General features: G+C 43.5%; 1 protein-coding gene across 4 annotated transcripts; it reads left to right on the top strand.

Moving 5' to 3' along the window:
• The first annotated feature begins 448 nt into the window (after positions 1-448).
• BEX1 (brain expressed X-linked 1) lies at positions 449-2,037 on the top strand. Of its 4 annotated transcripts, none has more exons than XM_008273115.5 (3): positions 449-595; positions 961-1,046; positions 1,416-2,037. In XM_008273115.5, the coding sequence occupies exon 3, from the start codon at positions 1,421-1,423 to the stop codon at positions 1,790-1,792; it is 372 nt and encodes a 123-aa protein (XP_008271337.1). In that variant the 5' UTR covers positions 449-595; positions 961-1,046; positions 1,416-1,420; the 3' UTR covers positions 1,793-2,037. The 4 variants fall into 4 exon arrangements, with proteins under 4 accessions (XP_008271337.1, XP_069922541.1, XP_008271338.1 ...); XM_008273116.4 differs by lacking the exon at positions 449-595 and adding an exon at positions 598-785; XM_008273117.5 differs by lacking the exon at positions 449-595 and adding an exon at positions 600-849.
• Positions 2,038-9,853: the final 7,816 nt, after the last annotated feature.

A 9,853-nucleotide genomic window follows, 5' to 3' on the forward strand; every position in this document is an offset into this window, starting at 1 on the left:
GTTTTCTGCGTGGTGCAGGTGAACAGAAACAATGAATTTCTTTCATTTTTTTAAAATCTACTTTCTGAGATTGAAGCTGTTCTTTCAAAACCAAAATTTCACAATTTTCAATTTCTTGAAACATGCTGGTTTTTACAAATGAAATGAGGAGAAATTGTAAGCAAGCAGAGAAGACTAAAGCCAAGGCCAAGGAAGGTAGATGTGGACAGAGAGGAAAAGGGGGTGGTGGTGGTTTCAGACCTTCCCTAGTAACCGGAGCGAGGCACACTCCAACCGCAGGGCGGTGATGCCACTTGCGGGCCCTCAGATTGGAGAGGCCGGAGATGAGTGACAGGGCGGTGCGTGGCGCCGGGGCACAGAGCACCGAGGGACGGAAGGGGCGGCCGTGGGCGCGGAGGGGGGATCCTGTGGACCGCCCGCCGTCCGGCAGGGGGTAGCGAGGGGGGGCGAGCGCGGCGGTGACGCGCGGCCGTCACGTGACCCCGAGCTGCAGAGGGACGCAGCCTCGGGTGCAGTCGTCACTCGCGTCTGGCTACCAGCTCCCCGCTGCCCTGCGCTCGGCGGGCTGGCATCGGGCCCGGGCAGAGCGGAGCAGGTGAGGGCCCCGGCGGCCAGGGCGGCAGCGGCGGGCGAGGAGAACAGCGCAGCGGGCCCCGCCGCTTTCTGTTTATACAGTGGCCCCCAGGAGTAGGGGTGCAGGGGCGGCTGGGGTGCTGGAGGGGAGAGCAGCAGAGCAGGCAGGAGCCAGAGGAAGTCCCCCCGACCCGGGACGCTGCGGGAAAACGGTGAACACCGGAGGGGGCGGGGCGGCTCTGCGGAGGGACGCGGCCGCTGAGGGCCTGGACGGAGGTGCGGGGCCAGGGCGGCGGGAAGGGGCCGGCAGGGGGCGGGGAGGGGGGGCGTAGCGGTGCCGAGAGCTCGCCTGCAGCCGCCCCCTCTCCCCGACCCCGCCGTCTGCAGGTCTGCAGGTCTGAGGCGCTGAGTGTCGCGGCGGCGCGCCGGCGGCGAGAATCGGGAGGAGGAGGAGACCGCAAGGATAGGCCCAGGTCGGTGGGACAGACCGGGGTGGGGGCGGCGGGGGCCCATTCAGTCTGATACACCCCCCCCTCCAGCTCCCCTACCCCATCCCCTGTTCTCCATTTTGATGCCTGCAGAGTTCTGGAAATGCATCTGTAGGGAAAATGGTGGGCCTGAGGTGGGGGGCGGAGGAGAGGACCTAGAGGGAGGGTAGGGACTTAGAGTGGCAGCCCCCTAGAGGGCGCATGGTCTCTCAAGTGCGGAAAAACGAAATTACAAAAACAAAACCACGTTGATATTCAGGAATCTGGATAGTGAAGATTAAATATTAAGTTCTCTGTCCTCGGTGCTGAACCATCCACCCAAAATCCATTCCATTCTCGACTTTTGTCTCCTAGGAGCTATGGAGTCCAAAGAAGAGCAAACATTCACCAACATGGAGAATGCTCAGAAGGAAAAGGAAGAAAAGCGGCAAATTACTAATAAAGAGGAGCCCATGGCCCTCCCTTTGGAAGCTGAAGAATACTTGGTGCCTAGAGGAAACCGTAGACGGTTCCGCACTAGGCAGCCCATTGTGCATTACAGATGGGATATGATGCATAGGCTTGGAGAGCCACAGGCCAGGGTGAGAGAAGAAAATATGGAAAGGTTTGGGGAGGAGTTGAGACAGCTGATGCAGAAGCTGCAGGAAAAGCAGTTGAGTCACAGTTTGCGGGCTGTCAGTACTGACCCCCCTCACCATGACCACCATGATGAGTTCTGCCTTATGCCCTGAATCCTGATGCTTTCCCTCAAGTTCACAGAGAGCCCCTGATTCCCAAGTTTACACGTTTGTGATGTACTGTTGGTGTAAACCTTTTGATGTCACCCATTCTCTTTGGTCTCCTCTTATCAGCTTCTAATTGAATGTTGTATTTTTGATCCAGTTGGTAAGACTTTCGTTTGCAGAAGAATTTTGCCTATTGCATGGAAAGATGTTCATTATATATTGTGAAATTAATAAAGCAGTTTAAAAAGCTATCTCTGTCATTATTTTTTAAATCTTCTATTTAATATGTGAAAAGTGCTGAAATTAAACACAGGATGTGTCAAAAAAAACACAAAATATCAGTACAGGGACTTCTGTAAGATGGGCTGATGTGTTTTATGTAGTCTGAGAAAGACTGAAACACTTTTTAATGAACTTATGAAAGCAGTAGGGCCACTTAATAAATATTGACTGAATTTAGATAGCAGATGAACAAACTGAGGAATTTTTTTAAAAGATTTATTTATTTATTTGAAAGTCAGAGTTACACAGAGAGAGGAGAGGCAGAGAGAGAGAGGTGTTCCATCTGATGGTTCACTCCCCAGATGGCCACAACGGCCGGAGCTGCGCCGATTCAAAGCCAGGAGCCAGGAGCTTCTTCCGGGTCTCCCACGTGGGTGCAGGAGCCCAAGGACTTGGGCCACCTACTGCTTTCCCAGGCCATAGCAGAGAATTGGATCAGAAGTGGAGCAGCCGGGACTAGAACCGGAGCCCATATGGGATGCCAGCACTTCAGGCCAGGGCGTTAACCTGCTGCGCCACAGCGCCAGCCCCGTAACTGAGGAATTTTTATAAGTTGGGATGACATCTGCTTCACACAAGTGTATGATTATTATAAAATTATAATATATAATATTATAAAAATACCCCAATTATCAGATTTTTTCCTTCAAATATTTAGGAAAATTGGTTTCACCAGTCCAGCATAACTCTTAATCCCCTCAGGACTGCAATGTCTATCATGCTGTGGTTTCTGCCTGACCAGGGGCAGATCCTAACAAAAGTAAAAATTATGACTGAGTCAGGAACTCTGAGTTCTTGTCAGTTCAGTTCCTGAATAACTAAATAACCTTGAATATATATAACTTCACTTCCCTAGGAAAGATTACTTTCAATTCTTAAAGGAATCTTGGATTCATTTATTAATGTTTCTAAAGGTATGCAACTCTGCCACTTGTTTGAGAATTATTGGGGCCTTCCTTAAAGATGAAGATGTGGATTCCTGCATAGGTTGAGGATCTCATCTAAATCTGAATAGGGTTGCAGAAATTGAATTATTAGTGAGCTTTCATGGTTCTTCTGATGCACATTAATTTTTAAAGAGCTACTAGGATGTATTTACTATGATCTCAGTACTTAAACAGAAGCCATAATAACTAGAAGAAATAAAGGAGAATATCTGAATACAGTTAAAAGAAGCATTAAGGATGAGAACATTAAAAAGATTCTAAGGTTTATTGCACAAAATTTTAAAGTATGTACCCTAAAGAGTTAGCAATGGGTATTGCTTCTGGGATATTGAGTGATTTTTCTTATTTTTATTCAACCATATTTTTAGTAAAAAGCTTTTACTTAATAATTATACCTTTCATAAGTACAATTTTTGGATTATAGTGGTTCTTCCCCCCATATTCACCCTACCACCCCCAAACCATCCCACCTTCTACTCTCTCTCCCATCCCAGTCTTCATTAAGATTCATTTTTAATTATCTTTATATACAGAAGACCAACTCTATACTAAGTAAAGATTTCAACGGTTTGCACCCACACAGACACACAAAGTATAAAGTATTGTTTGAAGACTAGTTTTAAAGTTAATTCTCATAGTACAGTTCATTAAGGACAGAGGTCCTACATGGGGAGCAAGGGCACAGTGACTCCTGTTGTTGATTTAACAATGTCAGTGCTCACCCAAGGCTCTTGTCATGAGCTGCCAAAGCTATGAAAGCCTCTTGATTCTACAAACTCTGACATTATTTACATTGGGCCATAATCAAAGTAGAAGTTCTCTCTCCCTTCAGAGAAACCTACCTCCTTCTTTCCACCGGGATCTCATTCACAGAGATCTTTCATGTAGGTCATTTATTTGCCAGTGTCTTGGCTTTCCATGTCTGAAACAACCATATTTTTCTTAAAGAAATTGATTACTTGTGCAGAAACTAAATACAAGCCAACAGATTCAGATTTTAAAGAATCCTTCCATGAGCTTCTAAACGCAATGTAGGCACTTTAAAATGTTTAATGTAGGGGCAGGCGCTGTGGCACAGTGGGTTAGACTGCTGTCTGTGGTGCTGGCATCCCATATGGGCACTGGTTTTAGTCCTGGCTGCTCCACTTCCAATTCAGATCCCTGCTAATGCACCTGGGAAAGCAGCAGAAGATGGCCCAAGTGCTTGGACCCCTGCACCCATAGGAGGTGCAGCCTTGCCCAGTCCTGGCCATTGCGGCCATTTGGGGTGTGAACCAGCAGATGGAAGTTCTCTGTCTCCCCCCTTGCCCCGTATGTGTGTAACTCTGCCTTTCAAATAAATAAATCTTACAAAAAGTTCAATGCATTTCACGTTACCCTAGGATATGGCATTCAGACCCTGCTGTAATTACCTTCCTATAGAATAGGCAAAATCACTGAATCCTGTTTCTACTCAACACAATACAGCCGAAGTGATGGGATGCTGCAAAAAATTGTCACTTCCAACTCGCTAGCACACACACTTTCCCCTCCCTGTCACTGTTTTCTGCTAGCTTTGATGAAACTAGCTGCTGTGTTAGAGGCCCATAAAACAAGAAACTGAGAATGTCTTCCAGACAATAGCTAGTGGAATTAGGCCCTCAGTCCAATAGCTTTTGGGGGAACTGGTTCCTGAAAAAATCACAAAAGTGAGTTTGGAAAGATACTTCTCTGGTGTAGTTTCCAGATAAGACCGTGGCCCTGGCAAACATCTTGAGTGCAGTTTTGTAAAAGACCTTGAGGCCCAGATAAACCACACTCAGACTTCTGACTCAGTGAGTCTTTGGGGTAATAAGTGTGTATTGTTTCAAGCTGCTGAGTTTTGTGGTAATTTGTAACACAGCTATAGATAACTAATATAATATATATATATTTAAAAGATAATAACATTTTAAAAACATAACCACAGCACTGTTATCATACATTAAAATGGACATGTCCAGACAGTATTCAAATTCCCCTTAGTTTCATAATTTTAAACTCAAACTATATAAATGAATACAAAATAAATTAGGTGCCTGAGAAATACTACTAGCCTTGTTAGGTTGCAAATGACAGGAACAACTCAAAGCAAAACTGTATGCAAAGAAACTGACCAAAGTGTGCATGTTTTAAAAGAGAATTTCAGATACAACATAGGCCTGGGGCCACAAACTCTAAAAGCCTAGCACATTCTAAGAGAAAATGTAGTTTGTTCTATGCAATGAACATTGAGGGTAAGCTGAGGGTCAAGGAGGGGCATCACACTACAACTGAGTAACCCAAAACAGTCATTTGGTATTCTTATCCCTTCATTTTGCAGAACTCTCGGCAACACAATTATATTTAATCAGACTTGTCAAAATAGGCTGTTTAGAAGAAAAAAAAAACTAGAAAAAGTGGCTTCTAGGCTAACACATTTGGAAATGCAGGCATAAATCATAAGATTACCAATAATCCTTGTGGTTGAGTAAATACCTTCAATGAGCAGTTACATCATTTCTGGACCCTTAAAAGAACCATGGGACTGAGACAACAGGATGAACCATCTATCATAAGCAACCATGGCATTATACAGTTTCATTGAATAAGGCATGGAATATGTCACCAAGGAGCCACTTTTTTCAGAAGTGCAAAACTTAGGGGGTGAATAGAAATACCTCTGTGGGTTCTGAAGTTCTCAAATACTAGAAATATAAGAATTATAAATTGGAAAACCTGAGAGCCAATGGATATAATTTTCCATCTCTGTGAATAAGGCAAGAAATTCTCTGTGAATATGATACTGAAAAGGTTGAGAATATTCTAATAAACATCATACAGAAGTAAACTCATGGAGATAGGGCCATAAAGTGCTTCGGGAAAGAAAATGATAATAATATGCCCACAGAAGCAGAGTCTTAGAGATCCTTTAAGTGGCTTGAGGTTTAAACAGATGTAGAAATCCAGGAAAAAATTTTAAAATGTATTAGGGAAGGAAAAAGTGAGAGATAAGAAGTGGCATAACAGAGAAAGATGTGAAAACAGAACATAAAACAATGAGCTAAGGGCAATTCTTATCATCATATTCAGCTGTATTCAGAACAGATGTTAATGAGTGCATACTCAATGTACTAAAATAGATTTTGAAAAGAAGAATAAAGAGCAGTTTCAGTTGATGGGGAATTTATAGTAAGGTGTTCTAACAGAAATGGAAAATAAAATTGTCTTCTGATGTCAAAGTAGTAAAATCCACCACACATATTATAAATCATTTTAATCTGCTGGAGCCAGTGTAAAAGTCTGGGTTCTAATAAAATATTTATAGCACCAGAGGAAAAAGTGGATGACCAAATATAAAGATAAGTTTTTAAACACTTTACAACCATCCTCAAACAGAAATATCAGATGCTTTAACAGTGACAAAGGAAGCTGTATACTGATACATTTTTATATTATTTAACTTATTGGAAAGGCAGATAAAGAGAGTGCTCCCATCCACTGTTTCACTTCCCAAATGCCCAAAAACATCCAGGCTTGGGCCAGGCTGAAGCCAGGAGCCAAAGATTCAATCCAGGTCTTGCACATGGGTGGCAGAAACCCCAGTACCTGGCCGGCACAGTGGCTCACTTGGCTAATCCTCCACCTGCGGCGCCGGCACCCTAGGTTCTAGTCCCGGTTGTAGCGCCGGATTCTGTTCCGGTTGCTCCTCTTCCAGGCCAGCTCTCTGCTGTGGCCCAGGAAGGCAGTGGAGGATGGCCCAAGTGCTTGGGCCCTGCACCCACACGGGAGACCAGGAGGCCTGGCTCCTCGGTCGGTGCAGTGCGCCATAGCTGCCATAGGGAAGACCTTTCTCTCTGTCTCTCTCTCTCTCTCTCTCTCTCTAGAGAGAGAGTTATATACAAAGTATATGTACAGAGTTATATACATAACTCTGTCTGTCAGAAAGAATGAAAGAAAGAAAGAAAGAAAGAAAGAAAGAAAGAAAGAAAGAAAGAAAGAAACCCCAGTACTTGATCCATCACCTGCTGCTTGTCATTGTCTGCATTAGCAGGAAGCTGGATCAAAACTGGAGCTGGGACTCAAATCTAGGCATTCTAATATGGAATGTGGAATTCCCAAATGCCTTCCCTCCTGATAAATGTTTAACAGTTGAGTATTCAGTAAAGTACTTGCAGTGTTAGCCTATTTTCACTGTGTAGATACCCTTACTACACATGATTTCCAGCTACCAACATGATGCCATGTATTTCAGGGTTGAAAAGAGATGCAGGCAATTAGCTGTTGAGAGTCCATCACTGTGTTAAAGACTTCCCTCATGATGGTGATTAAACTAAGGACAGCACCATGCAAGAAAAATATAAAATAAAAGTAAGGAAAGGAAGCATTTGTTGCAAAGGAGATGTAGGATGAGTATAAAGGAGGATAAGATGAAAGAAAAAGAGTCCAAGGTGGACAGAGGCCCATTGTCTGCAGTACATTTATAAGTAAATGAGACTGGGAGGGGGGGGACTGGATGATTGTATAGACATGGATACTCCTAGGTGATTTAAAGCAGTGTTTGCAGAGGCACATGCTTTGTGGAGTAAGGCAGACCTTAATTCAAATATTAAGGTCTTGTAGCCTCCCTTAGCTCCATTTTTCTTCTCTATAAAATGTTATCAGGGGTTTAACAAGATCACTGTCATATACTAAACTCTCAGTAAATATTAGCTGTTTATATTATAAAGTATGTATAATGAGAAAAACATTTTGATTCAACATTAACAAAATTAACGAGTTTTTAAAAGCATTTCTTGATCCCAGAGGTAAAAACTTGGCATAAGAGGAATCACAGTTGGTAAGCTGCTCGATTTTTGAATCATTGATGAATGATTTAATCACTGGTAAGTTTGACAGGAAAATCCAGATTTTAGGTTTCCATGAAAAATCAGGAGATATGTCAACCTTAGGCTTGAAATTACTGATTGAAAGGAGTAAATGTGTGGTTTGATTATTTAGAAAGGCATATGTTTCAGTTTCCCTGTTTGTTTTTTACCCAGTTTTGCTTATTCACACCATCTAGTTACCGTCCTGGCCCTTATCAACTATATTCCACAAGTGGTTTGAAAAAAAAATGTTCAGAAACTGATTGGGATTCAGACCAAGCTGAGATTCAAACGTTTTTATGTTCTGAATCTGCAGTGTACAATGGGGTAACCATGACCATATGTAGTCACTGAGAACTTGAAATGTGACTAATAAAACTGGAGATGATCTAAAAGTGTAAAGCACACATGATTTCAAAGACATTTCACAGATAGAATGTGAAATATGCTATCAATAAGTTTGTATTGAATGAATATACTGTGTTAAACAGTTTATATTAAAATTAATTTCACTTTTTATACTTTAAAAAAGTGTTTACTACATATCTCAAAATTAGACTTATGGTTCATAATGTATTTATACTGAACATTACCATTGCAAATCATGTCTAAGTGATACCATGTTTTTAAATTTTTAAAAAAACATATTTTTAAAATTATGGTGATAAAAATGATACATATACATTTTAGAAAGCACAAAGAAGCCCTTTTTTTTTGACAGACAGAGTTAGTGAAAGAGAGAGAGAGAGAGAGAGAGAGAGAGAGAAAGGTCTTCCTTCCATTGGTTTACCCCCCAAATGGCCGCCATGGCCGGCGTGCTGTGCCCATCCGAAGCCGGGAGCCAGGTGCTTCTCCTGGTCTCCCATGCGGGTGCAGAGCCCAAGCACTTGGGCCATCCTCCACTGCCCTCCCAGGCCACAGCAGAGAGCTGGACTGGAAAAGGAGCAACCGGGACAGAATCCGGCACCCCGACTGGGACTAGAACCCTGGGGTGCCGGTGCTTCAGGCAGAGGATTAGCCTAGTAAGCCGCAGCACTGGCCAGCACAAAGAAGCTAAAAAGAATATTTAAATATTCCTGATCCTTCTAAACATTGTTAAATATTCCAGTTTCTTTTATTCTAGCTTTTTCTAAAGAAAATATTCACAAATAAAATCCTGTTCTATAAAAGTTAGATCTTTCTGTATATGCTATTTTGTATGCCCTTTTAATTTAATATTTTAAGATAAGCTTTTCCCAATATATTTAAGAATTATTTGAAATAAAGTTGTTAAATGGATTAACAAATTGAATACAATAATAACAGAACTGGTAGAAAACATAGATACTTTGTTCAAGCATGCTAAAGGCATTTTTTTTTTTGGACAGGCAGAGTGGACAGTGAGAGAGAGAGAGAGAGAGAGACAGAGAGAAAGGTCTTCCTTTTGCCATTGGTTCACCGCCCAATGGCCGCCGCGGCCGGCGCACCGCGCTGATCTGATGGCAGGAGCCAGGTACTTCTCCTGGTCTCCCATGCAGGTGCAGGGCCCAAGCACTTGGGCCATCCTCCACTGCACTCCCTGGCCACAGCAGAGAGCTGGCCTGGAAGAGGGGCAACCGGGACAGAATCTGGCGCCCGGACCGGGACTAGAACCCGGTGTGCCCGTGCCGCAAGGCTAAAGGCATTTTTTAAAGATTTATGTATTTGAAAGTCAGAGTTACACAGAGAGAGCAGAGAGAGAGAGAGAGAGAGGTCTTTCATCCATTGGTTCACTCCCCAGATGGCCACAACGGCCGGAGCTGTGCTTATCTGAAGCCAGGAGCCAGGAGATTCTTCCGGGTCTTCCACGTGGGTGCAGGGGCCCAAGGACTTGGGCCATCTTCTACTGTTTTCCCAGGCCAAAGCAGAGAGCTGGATCAGAAAAGGAGCAGCCGGGACTAGAACCGGCACCCATATGGGATGCCTGAGCTTCAGGCTAGGGCTTTAACCCACTG

This window comes from Oryctolagus cuniculus, chromosome X (genome assembly GCF_051225735.1).
Source record: "Oryctolagus cuniculus isolate XC-2025 breed Fujian yellow rabbit chromosome X, ASM5122573v1, whole genome shotgun sequence".
Taxonomy (NCBI): Eukaryota; Metazoa; Chordata; class Mammalia; order Lagomorpha; family Leporidae; genus Oryctolagus; species Oryctolagus cuniculus.